Here is a 25,643-nt window from a genome sequence, read left to right as displayed (position 1 = left end):
ACAGTACATTTTAGAAAAGTAAGCTAATACTCGTGTTGTAATCGAGTGACAAAAACGTTTGAGTAGGTAGTAGGTTCATTCACAACTATACCTTCGTACCTACTGCTGACACATTTTTCCTGGTCACAGAATCGAAAGTTACATAATAATGAGGAAAATTATGGAAATTTTGGGGTCACAAGATACCTGCATACATTATATTGCAATAGTATTTTGAACTTTTATATTTCAATAGAAAAATGTTTTTAAAATAATCGAAGAAATGTTAATAGTAGACATACTCGTATCTAATCCAAATTTGAAGGCGTAAAGATACAGTTAGAAATCCATATGTGGCAACATTAACTGCATTCAATTAAATTAATAGTTAACTGTACGAAGGGAACATGATCACTTCCTAGTTGACGAAGTCCGGTGGGTTATGATGTATGTAGTTAAGGACCAATTCTGTCACAAAGAAGAAATTAAATAATCTACGGGAATCATACTTGCTATGATGGAATTCATTGATCAGTCATTTGTTTCGTTTCAAATATCGAACGTTTTAAAAGTGAACTGTCAGTCAATCACTAGTTGACATTAAGTATCTCTTACCTAACTTTAGACTATATCTGTACATAGGGTTGTAGAAAACTTATTATAATATGGATAGAGGATGTAAATAAAGTTATATATTCACTGTACATAATTAGGCATTAAAACACGGATGTTGTTTTATGAAACGAGCCGAAAGGCTAGTTTCATAATGAAATAATACAAGTGTCTTTCATTATGTACCAGCCACATAAATAACTATTAAATCCTAGTTTCATCAGGAGGTATATAATAGGTATAAAATTACGGGAAAAGCCCAGGAAATACGCTTCACCGGCCTCAAAGAGAATACGCGACAAGAACCAATTAGGGTCTACGGGACGCGCAGCAGAGCCCGTACGATAAAACCTAGGACCCACGGTCCAGACGGTAGGCAAGTATCAGACAACAAAGGAAAAATCCTTCAAGGCTAACATAATAAAATATTTGAATATCTTATACTTTTAAACGAGCAATTCTTGTATATTTATTTATTTAGTTATTTATTTATATATATATTTATTTACACTGACGATCTCGGAAACCGCTCTAACGATTTCGCAGAAATTTGTTATGTGGGGGTTTTTGGGGGTGAAAAATCGGTCAACTTATCCTTAGGTCCCGGAAAACGCGAATTTTCGAGTTTTCATGCGTTTTTCTTCGCGCGCCATCTCGTGTGCAGTAGTTGTACTGTTAAGACAGAATTCTTTCGGTCGATGTAAGTACTATTTATTGCAAACACTAGATGGCGACACAGGTCAAGGCTAAAACGAATAGAAAATACACTATTTGAGTTTTTGTGGCGAAATGCGCGCCATCTCGTGTGGAGTAGTTGTGTTGTTAAGGCTGAGAATTCTTTCGCTCGATGTAGGTACTATTCATTTTTGAACTAGATGGCGACACATGTCAAGGATACGAAACAGAACCGAGCGAAGCTCGGTTGCCCAGATATTAGGTAAGTTAATAGCGTAAAAAAGTACTTTTTGAAAAAAAAAATTGGTCTGAATTTCAGAGTCTGTGTGGAAAGAGATAAGTCGTAGAATGAATTGGACAGATCCAATATACTTCGACTTACCTTGAGACATTTTTCATACAGTGCGATCATATTCAAAAAAATCAAATCAAAATTATATATTTAACCAAGAGAGATTCAAGTTTACTAGTTCGTTTTCACATTATCCGATCCGATACCGGATGTAGGAAGAATGTCAAAGGGAAATGTCAAAGATGGCGCCTTTAATATACATATAAGTAGGTATAGGATATCGGTCCTACATCCGATATTGGATCGGATAATGTGATAACGCAGCTAGGTGAAAGGAGAGGTTACCGCGCCAAAATGAGTAGGTATTTATACGACAACAACATACAATCACGCCTGTATCCCATAAAGGGGTAGGCAGAACACATGAAACTACTAAAGCTTCAGTGCCACTCTTGGCAACTCCTTAGTTGCCAAGAGTTCAACCCCTTCTTCTTCAACCCCTTCAACCCCTTCAACCCCTTCAACCCCTTCAACCCCTTGGTTGAAAGAAAACGAAACTGTGACATTGCAGTAACAGGTGAACTTTGAAGGGATGTGACGACCCCATCGCCCATTGGTTTTACCAGTGCAATCAGTCAACGCAGGGCAGCTTGTGGCGAGCTGTTGGGGAACAGCGACCCCACGTACCCGAGTGCTCCTGGGGAGTTCTGTTACCCGTAAGGCGGGTGGGTGGGACAGTACTCTCTACCTCTGGCTTGCCTTGGCTGGCCGTCCAGAGTGGAGTCGTTACGGCTACATGCCCCAGGGGTGGAAGTGAAAATTTGCATAAGACGCGAGTTGGTACAGTGGCTTAACAGCCACTGGGCAGAAAGCGTTGATACGGGCAAGGGCAACATCCGCTCGGTGTACCCCTTACATTTCATTAAAGTGTCGAAAGGGCCTCTACGTGTTGGCTTCGGCCCCGCGCACGCCTCCCAAAGGTCCGGAATACCATTGTTCCGTGATGGGAAAGATCTACATGACATCAAATATCTCCAAACTGCCTCTACGTGTTGGATCTATATCCCCACGCACGCCTTATCAATGACCGGGCTCGAAAGGCCCGAGAGTTTTAAAACGGAGAAACAAATAATAATCTTATATTGATATACTTAATATAATACAGCCGATAGGACAGTGAAAACTAGGCTTAACTGCAACACATCCAACTTGCGAAGTGTAGACTAGTCAAAGGAAAATTGTTTATGCTTTTCGCTTCCATCGTATTTGTAAGTTATTGGACGTGATGGATAAGGTACAGCGGAGCAAATCACGACTTTGGGGAGTGGGGAGGGGGGCAAATGTAACTGGTCGATTATTTTCATGTTTTACAGTGTTTGCATTAATAAATAAATATAGTATCCACCGTTTATATATGTTAGGCGTGTTCAATGGATGCATGTAGAACACAACATCATAGTGTAATAATGGAAAAAATGGATTAGTTACATTTGCCCCCCAATCGAGATTTGCCCCGCTGTACCTTATACTTATTTTACAGAATCTGTTCAATTTAAACGGAAAGGAAAAGTTGCATTTTATCGACAAGAGTGCAAAGTAATATACAAATTTTAACTTGATACCCGAAGCTGGCTCGTAAAATTGTCAATTTTAATAAATGTAAAAAAAGAAATATGGACATAATTTAGTTTGGTGTTTAACAGTTAATATTTTCCTAGTGTTGGCGTGGAGAAAAATTGTGTATCACTCGGTGGCAAAATTTGTTTAACCTGCGTACACTAAAACCCTCGCAACGCTCAAAATTCAACATTGTGAAACACTCGCTATGCTCACGGTTCAATATTGGAATCTTTCGCTTGCTAACAATATTTTTATTTTTTTTATTTTATTTAATAAGATAATAAAATAAAAAATAAAAATAATAATATCGGCACGTGCGGCTACGAGAATAAATAGAGAAGCTATTTTATTTAGTATAGAAGTTAACTAGGTATAATAAGTTAATTTTCTAGTTAGTACGTTTATTGCAATCTCTCGACACATGATTAAAGCTTTTGGTTGACAATTTAATCCATAGTACCTATTTAAATGATAATATTAAAATCATAACAAATGTAAATTATAATCAAATACACTGTATACTAAGACTGTCAAACAATCAATTTTACAACGTTTTGTATCACTCAATTCTTTGAAGTAGGTAACTACTAGTAGTTGGCTGAAGAGCTGGCGACTTCCTCGCACAACGTATCAGCATTGCGATACAGCGAGGAAATGTCGCCAGTGTCCTTGGTACAATGCCTCAAGGGCCTATTTTAGACATTAGCTAGCTTTTAAGTTTAGTCTTAGTTTCTTATATAATTATGTAAATATGTTCATGTAAATAAAGAGTTTTATCTAGTAGTATAGATTGTAATATTGAATTGAGTAATAGTTTCCTATTTATAAAACATTTTTCTTTGGAGCTAGATTTACAAATTTAATATTTACTTCCTGTAAAGCTCCTAAAATGTTTTCCCGTATCTTTGTCACCCAAAAGCTCCGGCATTGAAGAATTATGACTTTTCGCGAAAATGTCCTCAAATTTTCTTCCGCGCGTGCGTCCTCTACGCAGCAGACAGAGCGAGAGCGCTTTGTTGTTTCGCGCTCTCGCTCGCACACCACGCTTCTTTGTTTTGGCGATGATATAAAGGCTCGGCGCGACCACGCCGCTCGAATATTACAGAGTGCAGCCGAGTAAGAGGCGTTTCGCGTTTCGAAGCGGCAGCAGTTGAACTTAAAAACTTTTTTAAAAATCTCAGTGTTTTCGGCCAGTGACTTTTGTGCAGTGATCAGTGATGAGGCCGCCTACGGAATACGAGGGAGGTGCGAGGGTGCCGACTGAGGCTGAGGAGGTGGACCAGCGGGCGCCGGCGATGATGATCTGCGCCCGGCTCGCGGGCCGGAGCCATCATCCGCGTTGTTGGACGCTGCGAGGATGCCCAGGAAAACAGCCAGCTCGGTCAGTACCTACCATAACATATAAACTCAGATGAACTTTACTGCGACAAGTTAAGGTCCAACATTGTGCAACTGTGCATTTGTAAACATTAATTACGATCTTCAAAATCAGCTTTGAATGTTCAATAAGAAACATTTTAAGCCCGTGCCCTAGTGTACCTTGAACTTGAAAGTTGGCCAATGGACCTATTCTTGTCGTTCGGCTATAGAAATAGAATTCGTATGTCAATAAGTATCTGGCAATGCATCATGTATCACAATAGAGGATAAGACTGCGATCTAAACTGCACTTGCGCGAGGCGTACCAAAACAACCCCATTACCTATAGACCTATAGTATGTTGATCGGTTTGTGCCTACCTACTAAAATGATTATTTTACTGTATAATTAGTAGTTCACTAATACATTCCTAGGTTTGATAGATACACAAACAATCCTGAAACATTTTCTACCGGATATAACAAGAATCGGATACTTGAAATTGTACTACAACAATTAGAGTGATTATCACGCTTTAACACTTTGTTAGGCCAGCTATTAACAGATAGGCCAGATACATCCATTAATAAAGTTTCATTTTTGTAAATACCTAGCATTATCCTCAGCCAAAAGGGTCCCAATGGTGACCTGTGCTGTGGCCTGTTCCACCACAGTGACAATTGTCGCCCGACAGTGACACTTCGCCGTTCATTGCCTGTTCAACAAATAAATGTTCCTTATCAACCCAAACTTAGGTAGAGAATTGTCAGTGTTAATGTCCCTGTGGTGAAATAGGCTACAGGCCTAGATGGCAAAGGAAAATCAGCTGTTACGCGCTGTCACTTTTTAGTTTTCCTTATAACAGACAAACCACTACCTAATACCCTTAATATAGAGGTAAAGTCATATCTAGGTTATTTCATAAAAAGTGTAAACTTCTTCAAATTTTAATTAACAATTACCAGCAATAAAAACAAAAACGTAGTAATATCGTTGATATGATCAAGTTAGCCAATAATCTTGGCAATAACAATAACAATAACTGACGGGAAAAAAATACTGCCTCTTTGGTAACTATAAGTCTGTTTTTACTACGAACTGAATTTTATTAAATGTGAGCCAAATCCGCGGATCAAAAATAACAAAGCAAGTAAAAAATACGCGGTATTCAACCTACTAATTAAACTTGCGTAAAAACATACGTACTTTTTTGTCTAACACTATGTGTTTCTCGTCATATCACTATAGGATGGATAAACAACTATGTAAGTACAATAACTCAAAACTTGCATACAGTATTTTCATACTTCAGCCATTTTCCGAATACCTTCAATAAATATAATACTCGTATACTTTATGACTGAACGATAAGCGTTTTACACTATCTAGAGGTAGAGTCATACCAAATGTTAGCTCTTCCTCATCGTCAAATTAGAAATTAAAGAATTCTTAACCCTTAATTTGGCAGAGACTCTGGTGACATAAATTTTCCGATTTTACTTAATATATTGAATAACAGGTGTTTTTAAAGCGTCCGAAAAATATTTAAAAAAATCTAGATTTATTAGTTTTGGAAAAAAAATATGTCCGCCACAGCGGACTCTGCCAAATATTGGGATAAATTAATATGTCCGCTGAGGCGGACACTGCCAAACATACGGTCATTTATAATAAACAAGTCTTAACATATATTTATTTTAAAAATTAACAAATATAATAATTTTGTATGAAAATCAAATTGACACATATTTATAGTCAAATATCATTATTTTAACTTTTTTCCGACTTTTTGGCCAGGTTGCACAGGCCGTGATCACGACAGACTGATGTGACAGTGATGTCCCAGCAAAATGTCGTCTAAGATGTAAACAACACAAAACTACCCGAAATTAATTATATCAATGTTCGGGGCAGACAAAGAAATTATAAATTTTGATCTACCCGGTTTTCTTTAATGTTTATTGCCCCTCGCGCGACATGTAACATTCACAATATCCGCGCACTACGTATACCTAAAAGTGCCAAAATTTTAACTGCTTGGTCCAGCACCACACGCTGTTGGATTAAATAAAAAATCTAAGCATAAAAACAGGCCACCAAAACAAGAAAATCAAAATAATAAACAAAACAATATAATAATTTGTTACAACACGTGTCACCGCAACATTGGCATAGTCCGCCACGGCGGACAAATCGTATTTAGTAATATTTGGCACTGTCCGGTGCGGCGGACAACTTGTTTAGATGATGATTATGAGTATTAGAAATTGAGAAAGAAATTGAAAACATAACCACTTGCAACTATTATGTAATATATTTTATTATTTATACAACAGAAATACCCTGTTCTTACAAAAACCAAAAGAAAAACGCATAAATAATTTGCTAAAAACAGTTGACTTCTGATGCGGTGCCATCTTGACGAGTAACTGTCAAACGAGTGTTGACAGTGGTCAAATAGTATTTTTAAACAAAGCATGTATCATAAAAGCGTCTCTTTCCATATGTTAAATTAAATAAAATTCTACTTAAAAAGCGAAATATTTTTTTTTATCACCTGTCCGTCCCACCGGACTTTGCCAAATTAAGGGTTAAACTTCTGGATTCTAGAGATATACCTGAGGTGTCGTTGTTCCTACGAGTATATTATCCTCTTACTAAATAGAAGACAAAAGAGCAATAATTATTTGAATTGCGTAGACATGTAATCTTATCAGCATATTGCGTTGTCAAACACCTAATTGAATCTATTTATTGTTATGAATGTCGAGAAATGAGGGCGAAATAGTTGGTACCGAGGTATGTTACAAAATTTCATTCATAGAGTAGGTATAGACACTGACATGCATAGATAGGTATCTGAAAGTAGATTAGCATAATACTTACCTAAATTAAATAAATAAACACGCTTGGTACAGGTACAAAAGTTTAAATAAATTGGCATCTAAGGACTAGATAGATATGATGTGATATTTGTTGAGATAAGTTAAAAAGTTCTCTAAAATCCTTGATTTTTTTAGACATATAAAACAGTATATTACATTAGATCCTGCTATGAAAAAATACATTGAGAATTTGAGCACATTTTTGCAAAAACGTAGGTAGGTACCTTATTGTTACAAACATTTTTTCCTTATACAAAAAATAATATTTACCAACAAGGTTACAGTGACTTCAAAATAAATAAAAACAATAAGTACCTACTAATCACCAAAATTTAAAATCATTACATTATTATCTATCATGACACATGTTTACCATATTTTGCATATCTATTACGATCTAAATATAACAACAAAGACATGCTGTTTTCAAGCAAATGGGTACCTACACTTAAATCTGAATTAACATCACAAAAGGGTCCATTCCCTTCAAGTGCAACAAGGTCCTTTCCATTTGAAACTCCAGCCCAAATTATGATTAAAAGATTCTTGCTGCATATGAAGACCCCTCACACACAGAGGTACTGGAGAGCCACAAATGACCTACAAATTAAATATTGTTTTTAAGTATCAACCATAAAGTTTGCTTGAAAACGTCACAATAAGACTTGTGTATTTATGATGCCAGTCGGTTGCTACTAGCATCGGCTGCCAAGCGTCTGCGGCGAATGTCTTTACCATGTGTAATTAATCAAATAAGGTGTATTTTCTACGACAGGAACTTGAGGGCATCCTAAATTTTTATTGGTAACTAAGAGAAGTAGGTAAGGTACAGCGCGGCAAATCTCTACTGTGGGGCAATTGTAACTGATCCATTTTTTCCATTATTACACTATTAAGTTGAGTTCCACCACATGTAGGTATCCACTGAACACGCGTGCCATAAACAGAGTGGGGCCTGTAACAAAGGCGAAGAATTGAACTGTAGGCTATTCTCCTTATACTGGCGGCTCCGCCGAACAAATGTTGATCAGTATAAGAAAAATAGCCTAGAGTTCAATTCCTTTGTTACAGGCCCCACTCTGTATATAACCCGTGGACACCCCTAATTAATAATACAAACATTGTAATTTAACATGAAAAAAAATGGATCAATTGCATTTGACCCCCAGTCGAATTTGCCCCGCTGTACCTTATCTAAGTGGACGAGTCAAGCGATCTGAAACGTCATTTTGACACTATTTGCAGCACAGAAGTTAGTAAATAGTAAATACTTACACGGTTTATATACCCATATATATGTATAGAGCGGTAAAATAATGTTTTCTGAGTTTGCATCAACAATTTTTTACCTCGTCCACTTAGGCACTTCGTCAATGCACTCACTTACCTAGCTACCCTCACGTACCCTTTCCAAAATGTCTAATGCTTTCTATACTTAACCTATATTTTTTTTTACTTTTGCTACTACATTTTAATTTAAGTACCTCATCTGATAATTGCTTAGCGAAAATAATACATGACATCATGTTATATCTTAAAAATAAGAATCACTAATTAACACTAATTAAAATACTTAAATAAGAAGTAAAAATGATTTCGAACTGAATACTTTAAGTTACTTTCTTACTTAGGTACCTACTTACTTACTTGGTTGGCGCGATAACCCAAAATGAGTTTTGGCCTCCAACACAAGAGCACGCCACTTTGTTCAACTTGTTGATTAATAGTCGATTAATAAGTCGTCCTTAAGTCTTATTTGGTCCTATTTTAACCACTTACATATGTAGCATTGAAAGCCTGTTAACAGGGCATATCATAGCGATGACCAAATGATAATTATGCATGGCTACTGCTCAAGTGTAACCAAGCATATTGTAACCACTGGGTGTCTTCGTCAAGGTTGCGGAGTCACAAAGATAGTAGGTATAGGCTATCTCTTTTGTAATTGCTTTGTAATACTTGTAAATCAGGTGACCTCAACTTTCCTTATGATAGGGCCTAAACATGCGCACCTATGTATAGGTAAGCCTCTTTAGGTCCTAATTCTAGCTAGAATAGATAGCAAGGACGTCCTAACTTGAAGTCTTCATTAATGATAGTAATGGTGGTAGGGAACTTTTTAAGAAGTTTTTACCGTTTTAAAATACGTTACTTTTTACTTTACATCTATAATTACCATAACTATTTCGATTTTCAAACATATTATTTTAAAAACACAATCACAACATTTATTATCGTCCTCTAATGTGGACTTAAATAGTTTTACCTCTGCTTTTTTACCTAAGTATATGTTTTACATTGTATATGATCACTATGATCAGCGTCTCAACCTCATCGTTGCATATAAGTACCATTACAGATCTTGTAGTAAAAGTGTTTGTCCTTCCATTGTTTGATGACCTTACATGCTCCGTTGGCGAAGAAAAAGAATTGAGGAGATACCTAATTACGCAAAATTCTCGCAAACCACTATTATGGCCGTCCATTAAACATGTTCGCACTAATTAATTACACATTGCACCGAATGGCTACTGTTTTAATAGGCACTTGTTCAAAATTATCAGCAGGTAAATACGTAATTAAAACAAAGAACTAACAAATCATTTTTTTTTTAACTAATAATAATAAATTTAACTAATAATAAGAAAAAAAACTGACCATGCAGTCCATCGATGGCCGAGCGATCCATCGAATCCGATTCTTCAGCTTACGCGGCTAACGCCCTTACCAGTAGCACTAGACCTGCGGTCAAATAAACAAATTGGAGTTAATTATAATTATGGACAAATATGTAGAAATTGTATTATAAGTAGTCGACAATTACTCGTAAACGATACAAGTATTCTGGAGGTTACACGGTAAAGAGTATTCGAAGATGTTCAACCTTGGCAGGCACCTATCGAAACCCGCTACTCGAGTTTCCCAATTATTTCTCTAGCGGTTACCGCACTGCCCAATTTCCAGTTCACGGCTGTTTATTTATTGGAACATATCATGAATACTGTTACAAATTGCGACCCGTCCAGTATTACGTGAGTTATGGTTATGGATACGGTTTCGTTCGTTCGGACTCGACAGATTACGTGTCTCGATCAATGAGACCTTGAGACCTGGTTGGGGCATTGCGAATCGTCTTAGAGAGAGTCGGATGACTTTTAAGCATTTATTATTTTTATATTTTATGCTATGACTAAGGCGTTGACTTACAACAATCACTAGGCCTTGCAGATGCCTGTACCCAAGGTATTTTTTTCCCCTCACTAGCTCGGAAACACGTGTTTTGTCGTTTAATACCAGCGGATAAAAACGCATTTTATCCACTAGTGGGTAAAGTAATTTGGCCTTGAATAAAGTCAAAATAACTGCTTTAAAATTGATAAAAGTAGGTGAATCTAGTAATAAAGATTTTACCACCTGTGGAACTACTGGAAGCAGTGATAAACGCATTTTTTGCGTTGTAGTTTCCTCGCTATAGTGAGGGGAAAAGTTTTGTGTTACACTCGGGTGCAAATGTATTTTACTTCTCGTGTGTTAAAAAACTCGCAAGTTCAGGATTTTATTCTCGAACCACTCGCTTCGCTCGTGGTTCAACTATAGAATCCTTTCACTTGCTCGTTTTTTAATTCCACACTCGGCGTTAAAATACAACTTTGCCCCCTTGTATAACAAATAACTATTGTAATAATAGGTATTAGGTATCTATTCTTCAAAACGGGGTTTTATCATGAAATGGAATTTAATGGCTATTTAACATTCAACTTCTGATTTGTATGAGATTCTGCTTGTATCTATCTCAATTTTATAGATATTATAATATTAAACCCAATTGCAAGATATTTTTTTGAATAAAATTATTATTTTAATTACCACACTTCACACTTCATGTAAATCAGATTCATTAAATTAAATTAGATTATTAAGTAACCTCATAGGCATTTGACAATTTTCTAAATTACTTAGTTCTCACTCTACCTTACTTAGCTACAATCCATCCATACTAATCCAGCTAACAACTAATATTATAAAGTAAAGTAACTCTGTCTGTCTGTCTGTCTGTCTGTCTGTCTGTTACGCTTTCCCGCTTAAACCACGCAACCGATTTTGATGAAATTTGGAACAGACAATCTTTAGACCCTGAGACAGAACATAGGCTACTTTTTATTTCGAAAAAAAGGGATGAAGGGGTTGAAAAAGAGGTTGAAAGTTTGTATGGGATTTCTTAATTTTAAATGATAAAACCATGAAACTTTATATTTTAGCACTTGATAAGAAATCATTAAACATATATTTAAAGTCACATACAGGTCGAACGCGATTAATTAACATTATTTTTACCTTTAAAATAAACATGGTGGGAAATAAACATTAACTAAAAGCGGGTAGATTATATTTATTTGTCTACCCCGAACATTTATATAAATTAATATCGGGTAGTTTTGTGTTGTTTACATCTCCGGTGACATTTTGCTGGGACGTCAGTCTTCCGCGACCACGGCCAGTGCAACCTGGCCGAAACGTTGGGAAAAAAGGTAAAAATAATGTTAATTAATCGCGTTCGACCTGTATGTCACTTTAAATATGTGTACAAAGCGCGAGAACTTAAAGTGTTATATCATTAAACATCTTGATAAGGGATAGGGATAGGGATAGGGATAGCGATAGGGATAGCGATAGGGATAGCGATAGGGATAGCGATAGGGATAGCGATAGGGATAGCGATAGCGATAGCGATAGCGATAGCGATACGGATACGGATAATATGGGTATCGTTAGCGGGATACGGATAATCGGTCGGCGGTCTCTTACAATCAATGTGCTCTAAGACGATCGTTTTTTGCTTGCTTGAAGATTACGTTTGCGATAAGTATAAGCAAAATGTAAAAAATTGTAAGGGATAATAGAAAAAAGTACTTTTTACCCACCGATCATAGTGTCGAAATACGGGCTATGTGGGATGTTTATAAAGGTTTCCCCAGCGTATATAGAATTACCTACGCTGTGGTCGATGTGTAATATTTCTACAATCATTGCAAGCAAAAGTATTATGTGCAATCGAAATAATCGCAGATAAATATACCTACAGAGAAACCTACGGTCCCTAAGGATCCAAATGAAAATCTTAATGAATACTTTTATTACGCGGGCGAAGCCGCGGGTAAAAGCTAGTATTATAAATGTGCGAAAGTAACTCTGTCTGTCTGTCTGTCTGTCTGTCTGTCTGTCTGTCTGTCTGTCTGTCTGTCTGTCTGTTACGCTTTCCCGCTTAAACCACGCAACCGATTTTGATGAAATTTGGAACAGACAATCTATAGACCCTGAGACAGAACATAGGCTACTTTTTATTTCGAAAAAAAGGGATGAAGGGGTTGAAAACGAGGTTGAAAGTTCGTATGGGATTTCTTAATTTTAAATGATAAAACCATGAAACTTTATATTTTAGCACTTGATAAGAAATCATTAAACATATATTTAAAGTCACATACAGGTCGAACGCGATTAATTAACATTATTTTTACCTTTAAAATAAACATGGTGGGAAATAAACATTAACTAAAAGCGGGTAGATTGTATTTATTTGTCTACCCCGAACATTTATATAAATTAATATCGGGTAGTTTTGTGTTGTTTACATCTCCGGTGACATTTTGCTGGGACGTCAGTCTTCCGCGACCACGGCCATTGCAACCTGGCCGAAACGTTGGGAAAAAAGGTAAAAATAATGTTAATTAATCGCGTTCGACCTGTATGTGACTTTAAATATGTGTACAAAGCGCGAGAACTTAAAGTGTTATATCATTAAACATCTTGATAAGGAATAGGGATAGGGATAGGGATAGGGATAGCGATAGGGATAGCGATAGGGATAGGGATAGCGATAGCGATAGCGATAGCTATAGCGATAGCGATAGCGATACGGATACGGATACGGATAATATGGGTATCGTTAGCGGGATACGGATAATCGGTCGGCGGTCTCTTACAATCAATGTGCTCTAAGACGATCGTTGTTTGCTTGCTTGAAGATTACGTTTGCGATAAGTATAAGCAAAATGTAAAAAATTGTAAGGGATAATAGAAAAAAGTACTTTTTACCCACCGATCATAGTGTCGAAATACGGGCTATGTGGGATGTTTATAAAGGTTTCCCCAGCGTATATAGAATTACCTACGCTGTGGTCGATGTGTAATATTTCTACAATCATTGCAAGCAAAAGTGTTATGTGCAATCGAAATAATCGCAGATAAATATACCTACAGAGAAACCTACGGTCCCTACGGATCCAAATGAAAATCTTAATGAATACTTTTATTACGCGGGCGAAGCCGCGGGTAAAAGCTAGTAGAAAATAAAGTAAATCTTGAACGGATCACTGATTATTACACTTACGATCACATAACAATAATTATTGTCGTAACTCCATAGTTTTTCGACGCATATTAGTGCCTACTTAGACTTTTCCACCTGAACCGCAAGAATCTTAGTTGGAATCCGCACATTTTTCCTTTGTCGTTCAAACCTACACCGAACTATACATAATCCTACTTCAATGAGTCAGAGTTTATAATTGCTTGAGACAGCGGATAATTACGCGGAACATAACTTCGTTTACGCAACGCAAAGCTAACTGTTCTAAGGTGTTGATGTTGCAGGCTTTCGTAAACCTAACGAAGATATCGTGTAAAAATTGTGAAATTGTCCAAGGCCGGGTCGAGAACATCGCTTGGTAGCGGTGATTAATTTCTTAATACCATAATTAATTCATTTATCAAAGTAAATCTGAGAGCCCCTCTTAATATGCACGTTGTTTCTTACAAAACGTATTGCTACGTGTTAAGTTTAGTAAACTTTGGTGTTCTTTGAAGCGCCCTCCACATTCGCGCGCGTATCGTATCGTAAGCGTATGGAGGGCGCTTGACACTAACATCTAATCCTAGTGAGTATTATATTCTTTGCATCTAATCATATCATTCATATCTAACACTCTTTCTTCGTTGATACCGTTGCCGTCAGATATAGGTACATATAACGAAGAGGTCAAAGTTTATAAGAACGTGCCTGAACAAAGGTGATCAAGGTGTTAAAGTGCATATTTAGATATTCTAAAGCACCTGTTCTAGTTCCGATATAAATTATGGCGATGTACCTGTACGGTGCCTCCTAGGTAAAAAGAAGACGTGAGTAGGTAGCCTGTATATAAACAATTAATAGGTAATTAACCCGGGTTGACTTCATTGTACAAAAATTATAAACGGTTTTGTTTTACTCCCAAGGGAGATATGTTATTTTTATTGCTTTGTTAGTCATCAGGCATGGATATGCCATAGAAGGCATATTAATTATTAAATATTAAATTGAACTGTGCAAGGCATATCGTCACTACTTTGAAAAAATCTCGTATCTCACGCTGCTTCTCAAAGTTAAAACGTAGTAAGTCTATATGCATTCCATACATACTTACTACAATTTTCTTTTCATTGACAGACTAAGATACAAGTATTTTTAAAAGTAGTGACGATATTAAATATTAAATAGTAAAGCAATGAACGGAATGTGATTATAGCTGTATAGCTTCGAACTACTGTTAGTCGCAATTCCTAATATTAGAATGTTATTTTGGAAAAGGAAACGTTCTGCGCAGTTGTACTTTGCACACTCAAGTACCAAATAGCAGTCGAGTGATTTTTACCAACTGGTGTAAAAAAAAAGGAATAGCTTTGGGTAATGTAATGGTTAGGTATCATATTTCAAATCACTACGACATTCATATGAAAGTAACAAAATACATTCAAAAATACAGAGAATTACTGTCACTACACCAGACCCGCTAATTCTACATAAGTATTTATAGTATCTATACATGTACAAAGTATTATAATAATTTAATACCTATCTATTTATGGACTTTATAAAATGAATACCTAAAGCACCTAATTGATTTTGATACGTGTTATACTTATTCTATGGAACTTCATACTAAACAGACGGCGAAACCGAAGTGCTATTTTACTGTTTTCCTCGTTCTTAACTACATCCATATAGGCTTGCGGAAGACAACAATAAGTACACATGAATTCGCTAACATGCGGAAGACATGCACGTTAGACTCACTGCGTGCTGTCTACGTCGGTCGCTGACATGGCTCGCTCACGATCGATTTAGAACATCTTACACAGTGATTTACAATCTTGACTCTCCAGCACAGGTTGGCCTTAGCAGAACAATTTATTCCATAAAGGTAAACCGGGCGAGAAAAGGTCACTGTTCGTGTACTTCCTTGCTATAGATGTGAATGTGCCGCGTATGACTCACTGCCAATAATTAGGCTGTGTGTCAGCAGGTTGCAGAACAGGTTTCAGCCGTTATAGAAATTTAGTAGACCTTGTAATCAAACAAAGCAGTACTTATCCTCATTTTTGCCAGTAGGTGTTACATAGCTTATCATATTAAATATGATAATATTAATAAGTTACTATACCTATTCAGTAAAAGAAATTAACAGGAAAAAGAGATACCTACCTGCTAACAGGAAATTATAATTTGGTACAGTTTTCGTTAGTCACATCGAAAAGTAAGAAGTTTATTACGACAAATATTTCGTAAATGGCATGAAACTGGTGTTAGTATTGAGGATTAAATAAATGAAGGAAAAACAGGAATTTTTTAAATAACTTCATCCTGTAGAAATAGACGCGATTTTTATAATTATTTTCTATAGCACGATAAACGATCGCGACTATAATAAAATTTTTAAAACTGCCGCTTTTTCTTGTGATTCCTTGACAGACTTTACTTTGGACTTTACCAATCAAAATCATAATGGCCGCTGTACACATATGGCCAACGGTTCCACCAGCCCTTTGTGAAACCCCTTGGCCAAGATAAGAGCCGCTGTTTACACATTGGCGAACCAATCACTTGGCATTGGCTCTTCATGAAGGATGGACGTGGAATAGAAAAGTCTAGGAAATTCTAGGTCATAGACGTTGTCAGAAAAATTTGATTAAAAAATAATAACCCCGTAGTAAAATTAAATTATTTGAAATATTAACAATTTTTTGAATATTCTGATAAGAACATTTATCTTTTTTGGGAAATACATTAAACATTTGCAAGGTTATTTTATTCCCTAAAATCTACACAATTATTGGCATAGATAAACTTATTATTTTCGTAAATATTTCACTACTGTCCTCTCTGACGGCTGACGACCGACTGAATGAAGCGCCAACGTGTAAACGCAGTTGGCCATTGGCGCCAAGATCCTTTGATGTGTGGACAAAAAACCGACACCAATCGGTTGGCCGGCAAGCGCAAGCGCCAACTGCCAACTTACGGCCAAGTAGCCCTCTACACGCATGGCCAAGGGGGTTGGTGGAACCGTTGGCCATGTGTGTACAGGGGCCATAATATATCTCTGGTGATCATTATACTGCCACGAATTTTGGAACGCATCCTGTTTCAACTGTCATTCCAATGTCAATGTCAAAAATTATATCAACACAGTATCGTCAGTATCAACATTGCTACGAAAAACTAGAAATGTTATATTAAACACTATTATAAAATAGTATATCTATAATAAATTGTGTGGAATCTAGTTCAACTTTCAAATCAGCGCAGTATCTGGAGTATACCTAAAGCTTAGTGTAGTGCGCACTCATAAAACTTATAAATAGGTCAGCCGACTAGAACAACATCTCTAACGCAGTTCTTGAAGTGTTAAATTTATCCAAAGCTCGCTGGACTTTCGAGGCGTTTTCTATTAGACGGATAAGTGTGAATCATGGCCCTAGCGGTGACTCGTGTTGTTCTGAGGTGCGAAGATGCTCAAGAATCTCAAGCCCTAGGTAACGTGATTAGTTTGATCTAATTATAGATGCAGATCAATTACACGTGATGTAACGTCTTTGTGCTTGGGTATTTTTATAGCTATTTATTTATTAGCTTCACATACATGACAGTGTCACAAACCTTGAATTGTATGAAACATAAATAAAATGCTATAAGTGCATTATGCTAATAAACTCAAATCCTTATTACGAATGTTTTCTGATATATTTAAAGATATTTTGAACAAATTAATTATTTCTAACTTCCAAATCCACTAGAATGTATTTATTATTAAAAGTGTTAAATAGGATTACTAAAAGCAAGTATTTGAAAGGGCAATAACATTAGCTGCGGTTTTGTAACATACAATTAAGCAACTGTACTGATTCAAGAAATGTTTATGTCTTACAGTTAACAGACAGATTATCAATATTGCAATTATGCCTTGTGTGTATGATTTTGACCACATTTCGTCTTTGTAAATATTTTATGTTCATTCCAGCACAATAAAAGTTCAAACCAAAATTTTTCGGTTTCTAACACCAAGTATTTGAATCTTTCCAGACCTCTCAGAATGCCAGCTGATGCAAGTCCCAGACGCAGTCTACCACCTCATGCGACACACGGAGCTGAAGAGCTGTGATCTCAGTGGCAATGTTATCACCAAGATACCTCCCAAGTTTGCTGTCAAATTCAGTTTGATCACAGGTCTGTATTTACAGTTTTTCTCATACTTTTCTAGTAAAAATATAATTTCTGTCTTGTGCAATCCAATTTGTAGAAAAGTGATCTTTTAGTTTGCCCGTGTGGTGACGGGTTAAGAATTTCACCACCCCCTTTCTTCCCGTGGGTGTCGTAGAAGGCGACTGTGGGATATGGGTTAAATTGTGGCATAGGCAAGAGGCTGGCAACCTGTCACTGCAATGTCACAGTTTCGTTTTCTTTCAATCCCTTATTTGCCAAGAGTGGCACTGAAACGAGTAGTTTCATGTGCTCTGCCTACCCCTTCATGGGATACAGTCGTGATTGTATGTATGATCTTTTAGTTGCAAAAATTACAACTGCTCTGCAATTAGCTATTAACTCCCAAACAATTATGTCAATAAAATATGAAAATTGACTCAATCAAATAAAATCACATTTTCAACTACTCAAAATTACATATGTCACTTGAGCACTATTTTTGTGGTACAGTTAACATAGACCTTGGACATCATTAGTAATCTAATGGGCTATAGCAACTGTGGTTCAATATTGAGGTGTTCATTAGTCACCTGACCAATTAGGACTAGCCTTGACATTGAAACATTATGTGAAAATTAGTTTTACAATTTAAAATGGCGTATCTAGATAATATCGGGTAGGTAATAAATAATAAATATTAATCAATCACTGTGGTAATACCTGAATGGCCAAGAGCTTCTGACGGTTGTGTTACACGGAGCCACCTACATACCTTAATTATACCTTGCTATGGGTACACAAAACACAAACACAACCTCAATCACAAGCCCTAAATAGGGCCCTACCGAAAGCTGCTTAACTTTCATTTAAATAACAATTATATTTGATAATTCCAGATTTGAACCTGTCAAACAATCAGATGGCCAGGTTGCCAGATGAGCTGTGCACACTGGCATGCCTGGAACGACTGGACATCTCCCACAACAGCTTTGTAGCGCTCCCGGCCATTGCCTGCCAGTGTCCCAGCCTTCATACGCTACATGCACACCACAATCAGATCATTGGTAAGTTGCACTAATTTCTTTGCAACCTTTGATACTGTATCATTTTGTGTTATTATAATTTAAAATTGTAAAAACAAAATAATCTTTTATTTGTTCTGATTCCAAAAAGGTTGATTGAAGGTACAATTCCATTTATCTAAGATCTTATACTCGTTATATGCATTTCCGTATTCTGCAAAATTGGCTAAGCTAAAACTGGGATGATTTGTGAACGTGTTTAGTAAAACGTCCCACTTTGTCGATTACCATTAAGGCGAGATTTACTTGTATCTTTATATGAATAAACTGACAAAGCAGCATTAAAGCAATCGACAAAGTGGGATGTTTTCCCATGCACACTCACATTTGATGTTGCAATGATGTGGAATTTATATAGTGTGCGACGTGTGTGTGTTCAAATATCTTAACACGAAACAATACGCGCGCCAAATGCTATCTCATCAGCACAACAGTGCGTCTGGGGTATACTACACTTCCAGGCTTGTCTGTCCAGGAAAGACTTTTAACCTGACACTTTGTACGAGTATAGATTTATAAATGGCCTATGATGGCTATGATGATGCAAAAGAAATAACATAATACCTAATACAAATTGAATGAAACATACACAAAATACACAAACATGTACACGTCATACTCACTGAAAAATCAATCACTCTCAAAAGTGTCGGAATTGACAGCTTTATTTTGAAATTGAATGACATAACTGAGTCAGCATAGAGTATTTTATACCTATCATTTTTTTTCTTTGCTCTACTTTTTATATTCTCACCAAATTCTAACTGTATTGAAGTTAGACTTTAGTAGCGTCTAAATTATTTAGTTCATCACTAATGCATTTAAATTGATGAACCATTTTATTCCATTATGCTTTCATCATTAGATGTAGAACTGTTAAAAACGAAATTAGAAGAAGTAGAAGTTTTACATACAAATGTACCACATTCATCGTAATTTTTATTACTCTGAACTTCTATTTACCTAATTCCTAATACTAATATAACCAAAGTAACTTCACTAACAGACGATCCCATTTCCAGAGGTAGACGTGGACCGGTTGGCGCGGTCGCGCGCCCTCGAGTACGTGGACCTGAGTGACAACCCCCTCCCCCCGCGCGTGCACGACGAGCTCAAGCAGCTGTCGCGGCCCTCCGTCGCCGTCTCCGAGCGAGTCAAGGAGGACTGGGAGGAGGACCTCCTCCTCTAGGAGAATTAGGACTAGGAGACTAGGAGGCTAGCACTCGCGGGGCCAGAGCTTACTTCATACGGGCTTGTGATACTCTATTTAGTAGTTGTGAATGTCCGTCTTTTATGATAAGTACAATGCTTTTTAACTGATATTTTTATTAGTAATATCAATGAGAATAGAGTCTACGAAGTTATATAGGTCTTTGGTAATATCAAGGCTAATTTTATATAGGATTTACAGTCTCCATACTAAGAATCGTACCTTATTTTTTTAGCGCCACCTATTAAATACTATCATAACTACACTGATGATGCCTACAATTTTTTTTTTTTCAAAATGTGTATTGACGTGATAGCATGATATTTAAAATAAAGAAGCATGTCATTATATCTTACAAAAAATAAAAACACGCAAAAATATTTCGGGAAAATATGATTTTGGCCACTTCAGGCTGCGAAACAGCGCCATCTAGTTTTAAGCCTAAAAGGCCCAATACATTTCAGGGGTACGCTTATTTTAATGGGCTTTGTCAGTCCCGTATTATGTGGTCCTTGGTAATAAAATCACAAACTACATAAAATCTTCTCAGTAACAATTTTAACTTGATAAAAATCTTAACACATTCACTACCAGCCAAAAAATGGCGCACTACGTCAGAATCAGAAACCGGATGATAGGTATCTATATAACCGCCCGCTTTTATGGCGACAACCCGCCCAGCGGATTGTACGGTATCTGAGTAAAGTCACGAATGCCTTCCAGGCTCTTGGTGGCGAAAGTGTTAATTAATAGCCTGTTGAGATGATGATACAGTATTTTTTACCAGACAGCAGTTTTTAAACTCTCACATGCTACTTGTACTTATTATTTGTAAAGCTCGTACCTAGTACCTACGCTGTGATACTGGCCCTAAGCTACCTGTGATCTGTCTATGAGATGAAGATGAGAATATAAATTGTTGTATTAGTTCGTGCATTGCATATTGTTTTATGTACTTACCTAAGAGTAAATGTGGATTCCGTTATCTGCAACCCCCGTTTCGAAATCGTGGATTGCACAAATATGATTACATCATTATTAAGACCGCAGGACCTATCAAATATGTTTGCTCCTGATTGATAGTAATGATTGTACTAGCATTGTTTCAAGGTACCTATACAATATTTTGGTTCAACCAAAGATGAATTATTAGAGCCTAGAGACAGTACGTAGTATTTTAAAAAATACCGGTTTGTGCAATATTTCTCCAGTGAGTTCTCAGGGGATGCTGTAACGGATTTTAAATAATTAATTTTTATTGTGCTCAAAGAGATGTGTACTTAAGTATAATAGTGGTAAGCCAAGGTGAAGATTGTCTCACTTATTATAATTATAAGTTTATGAATTTCTGAGTCTACATATAATGATAAGTTTAGTTCAAGCGATACTGAACTTAAGTTAGATACACGATGGAGGAGTAAGGCATTGTTTATATGTATGTAAAAGACCAGTGACAGCGGTAGTTCATCGACAAAGAGATGACAATCAAATTTAATAATGATATAAGATAATTATCTCTATTTTACAGTACATAACTACAGGTATATGAAATTGATGTCTATAATACGCCTGACTGGCTTAATTATAATAAGTTTTTTATTGAATACTAGTCCATTCAGTTAGATAGGGAATGTGCTTTATAATTAAGATGATTATAGAACACTTTTGGTGCTAAAGGATTCTATTTAAGTGAAGTGACAGTTTATTATTTTTAACATATTTGTATTAAGAATTATTGTGCTTCTTAACGGTTTTTGTATGTTTTACGCATTTTAATCGATTTGTACAATATCAATAAAGATGCCCAAAGATTGTTTTGATTTGACTGAAGTTATGATTTCGATTAATTGAAAGATATTGATATGTATATATAATATATAATCAAACGTGATTTTCTAAAATTGTATGAAATACCTATAAGTTTTATAGTGTTTTATAAAATTATTGGTACTATGATGTATTAAGTACAATATATATAAAACTAATTCAGAGTTTTATTTGATGAATCGTCTGCATCTGCAAAATCTCATATTAATCAATAATAACATAGTGGGTCTACTGTGAAAAGTAAAAAATACATTTATTTGCAAGTAAATACAGTAAATACATGTCTTTAGCAGTCATATCCACAAAAGGAATATAAAGGAAGATGATCAAAATGACTTACATACCGCTACGATTAAGCGGTGTGGACATAACATTTCTGTATGAGAACACTCGTTCAGTACAAAAGTGATTCAGTAAGCCTGACCAGAAAAATATGACTATGCCCCATGTTGCGGAGTTTCAAGATCTCCTTTTTTCATGGTATATTGAACGGTCACTACACACATACGATTGCTCTTGATTGCTTGCTTTAACGATGCTCGTCTCATATATTCGGTCAGGCTTTACAAGTAGTGGGAAGTAGAGTTCTCACGGGCATTCATCTTGCATTCATCTCTTTCCGAACAGACTACCAAAAACAACTACATACATACCTAAACCCTATAGATGTATGGAAGGACAAGTTACGTTACAACCTCCTTTCCGAATGTCAAGCTGAAGTTACATAAAAATGACACATCCATAAATACCTAACCGCTTCATTAGAATTTAAAATTTTCGTAAAATATGGCAGGCCACGGTGTTGACGACGATCCAAACTTGAAGGGTATAACTCGTTACTTTAACAGCACTACAACGAGAGGAAGAGCAAATGTAAGTGTATGGAATTTAAGATAAAATCTAACTTAGGGCTTTCATAAACGAAACAAAACCAAGACTATAAAATATGGAACTTAGTCTTTTCACACTTCTCCGTGCAGCTGGATTCACCAAGCACCAACAAACTTTTCTGATTTCTGCCTCAATGGTTGCCTAAAGATATCCGTGTTAGAAAATGAGTAAAACATAGGTCTTGCTTTTAGCTACATTCTTTAAGGCGCCAGAAAACTTCGCCATAATCTATTTTCTTCGTCTTGACTTTTGTGTTATATGCTGTTATAAAACGTTAACCATTTTACAGGTGACGAAAGTGACTTATACGTTTCTTGCTTTATATTACTTGTACAGTAAAATAAGGCCTAAGCCCAGCAAACCAAAATCTAAGTAAATGCAATGATTCATTTACAATTTTCAATATGGTAAGTGAATTTTACTTTGTCATTTGTATGCAGGGTAATTTTTCACAACGTATGTAGAATGGGAATATTGAAAATGGAGAAAAACTGTCTCAGAAACCAGGTTCTTTTTTGTAATTTTATATTACTCTGGCACACAACGGTTGTGTTAAAATTTATAATAAATGTTACGAATGATCAACAATACTAATTTGAAATTTTGCGCCTTTTTAAATGTCAAAACGGTCTTGCCAAAGTAAAAAAAAAAAAAAGAATAAGGCTAGTCCAGACGAGTACTTTTTTTTTCAGTCGCATCAAATAGTGTAATCAAATCAGGTGACTCAATTAAAATCACATTCCACTTAATTTGATTGCGGAAAATTGCTTGAATCCTATAATTATCATCACAATTCCAAAACAAATATACTAAATTAAAAGTAGCTACTAAAATGGAATGCATTTTTACCTAGTCTGTGGGATTTGTTTCTGTCCTTTTTGCGGTATCGGAATCTCTCACTCTATCCTAACCTGCTGGAGTCCGTAATTACATAAGAAGGCTAAATTACATAAAATTCAGGTAAATTACTGTTTTCCCCTTTGTAATCATATTAGTGCGTGTATGTGAAGTATTAGTTAGTTATTTACAGCTGGTATTTGTTTTGTTGCCCTCAGAATGGCTGGAGATAATGCCGATGGAGCCCAGCTGAAAGGCTTGTCCAAGTACTTCAACAGCCAGACATACAGCGGCAGAGCAAACGTTAGTATATTCTTCATGGTTTTATTATGGGATTAGTTAATTCCGCTTTGAGGTCTTTGACCAACCATCTAATGCGCACTTGGCTTAGCGAAGTACCATCATTCCACCAGGTGACAATGTCTCGAGTTCTAGGCCCTTTTTACCTAATTGAAGTATGTGCGTAATAAGTGGGTAGTATATCGTCTCATAATTAAGATTTGTTCGCTTTTAATGACTTAAAATGTATAAATAGTAATATGGAGTATAAGTTATTTATCACCACAGGTTTCTAAACATGAACATGTTTCCATGAACTAATAGGATACTTTGTAACCTTTAGGAATATTTTATCATATGGCTCGCTCTTAAGCTTGGTTTGCCATTCGTCATTTTGGCATGTTTTTGTGGCATCAGCAAATATGATGATGGTGACAGCTGACACATCTACAGATTATCAAGTTAATTTTCAAAAGTTTTTGTAAAGATGTTGTTTTGGATCTTTAGCTAACATTATTACTTAATAATAAAGATAAAATAATACTTACTTACTCCTCTCGACGCAGCAACCCAAAGTGTGTCATGGCCTCCAACATGATTGTTTGCCACTGGCCCCAATCCTCCACAGTTTTTCTCCAGTTCCAGTTGTCTATTTCCACTTTTTTCCAGATTCTCCAACAATAAAACCTTAAGTGAATTTGCTAGCATTCTCTTTTAATGTCATGACACTTGCGATAATAAGCTGTTGCTTAGATAGGTGTGAGAGTTGCAGTACCATGCCTGTATCCTCCTCACATTTAAGGGAGCCCAATGTTAGCAAACCTATTGCGTATTATACACATGCTGAATCAGTTATAAAAACTGAAATCACTTTCTTGAATGTAAATATCTTGGATGTAATTTTAACAAACCTAACAATGTTTACTAGCAATAAGTTACCCAGGGAATTTCATACAAATAAAACTGGCAAAGTTAAACTGCAAGCCTATGCAACAGTGTATTCATAATATACCTTATTTTTCCAGGTGGCCAAGGCGACATATGCATTCTTCGGTGTAGTGATCCTTTACAACATGCTTAAACCTAAGTCAAAGTAAACACACTTCATAATTCTATAATTTTATGGTAACTAGCCATGGTTTTTGTTAAGTAAAATATACATTCATTTAGTGAGAAGTAAAATCATGTGTCACTGAAAATGTTTTTCTTTACCTCAAATAGTACCTTATGTATAAACTGTAACAGTACCCAACACTATCATTATTGGTATAACCTGCTGCTAGTTAGTTTGTGCTGAGACAGGCATTCTTCCACTAAAATAATAGTAGGAAATAAATGAGGATGCCATAACTGTCACACATGGCAACAATTTTGTATGGAATTAATTTGTACTAATTTAGACTGAAAGTCAAAGTTGATGTCACATACTATGATATCACGCCCCTTTGCACGCCTTTCAATCTCACTCTCGCTTAGGTACTCTCAAACAAAGAGAGAATAACACGAAAGCACTGCACCTTAAGACAGCCTGGCAAAAACAGAGAGAGCAGGAATTAAAAAGTGGCGACATCGTAGCGTC

At 36.2% G+C, this 25,643-nt stretch overlaps 3 protein-coding genes across 3 annotated transcripts; all 3 read left to right on the top strand.

The window, feature by feature from the left end:
• The first annotated feature begins 4,157 nt into the window (after positions 1-4,157).
• Positions 4,158-20,500, top strand: LOC125241885 (leucine-rich repeat-containing protein 57-like). Its single transcript, XM_048150570.1, is given in 5 exon segments — positions 4,158-4,503; positions 4,505-4,559; positions 17,819-17,962; positions 18,835-19,002; positions 20,043-20,500. Coding segments are annotated over 5 exon segments (642 nt in total). The 5' UTR covers positions 4,158-4,395; the 3' UTR covers positions 20,210-20,500.
• Positions 20,501-22,802: 2,302 nt separating this feature from the next.
• On the top strand, positions 22,803-23,355 carry LOC125241492 (ATP synthase membrane subunit K, mitochondrial-like). Its single transcript, XM_048150009.1, has 2 exons — positions 22,803-22,930; positions 23,238-23,355. Exons 1-2 carry the CDS (start codon positions 22,844-22,846, stop codon positions 23,322-23,324), a joined length of 174 nt encoding a protein of 57 aa, XP_048005966.1. The 5' UTR covers positions 22,803-22,843; the 3' UTR covers positions 23,325-23,355.
• A 406-nt stretch (positions 23,356-23,761) lies between these two features.
• Positions 23,762-25,263, top strand: LOC125241493. The gene is made up of 3 exons (XM_048150010.1): positions 23,762-23,908; positions 24,004-24,088; positions 25,090-25,263. The coding sequence occupies exons 2-3, from the start codon at positions 24,005-24,007 to the stop codon at positions 25,159-25,161; spliced, it is 156 nt and encodes a 51-aa protein (XP_048005967.1). The 5' UTR covers positions 23,762-23,908; position 24,004; the 3' UTR covers positions 25,162-25,263.
• The last annotated feature ends 380 nt before the right edge of the window (positions 25,264-25,643 follow it).

This window comes from Leguminivora glycinivorella, chromosome Z (genome assembly GCF_023078275.1).
Source record: "Leguminivora glycinivorella isolate SPB_JAAS2020 chromosome Z, LegGlyc_1.1, whole genome shotgun sequence".
Taxonomy (NCBI): domain Eukaryota; kingdom Metazoa; phylum Arthropoda; class Insecta; order Lepidoptera; family Tortricidae; genus Leguminivora; species Leguminivora glycinivorella.
This window is presented reverse-complemented; position numbering and strand designations above follow the sequence as displayed.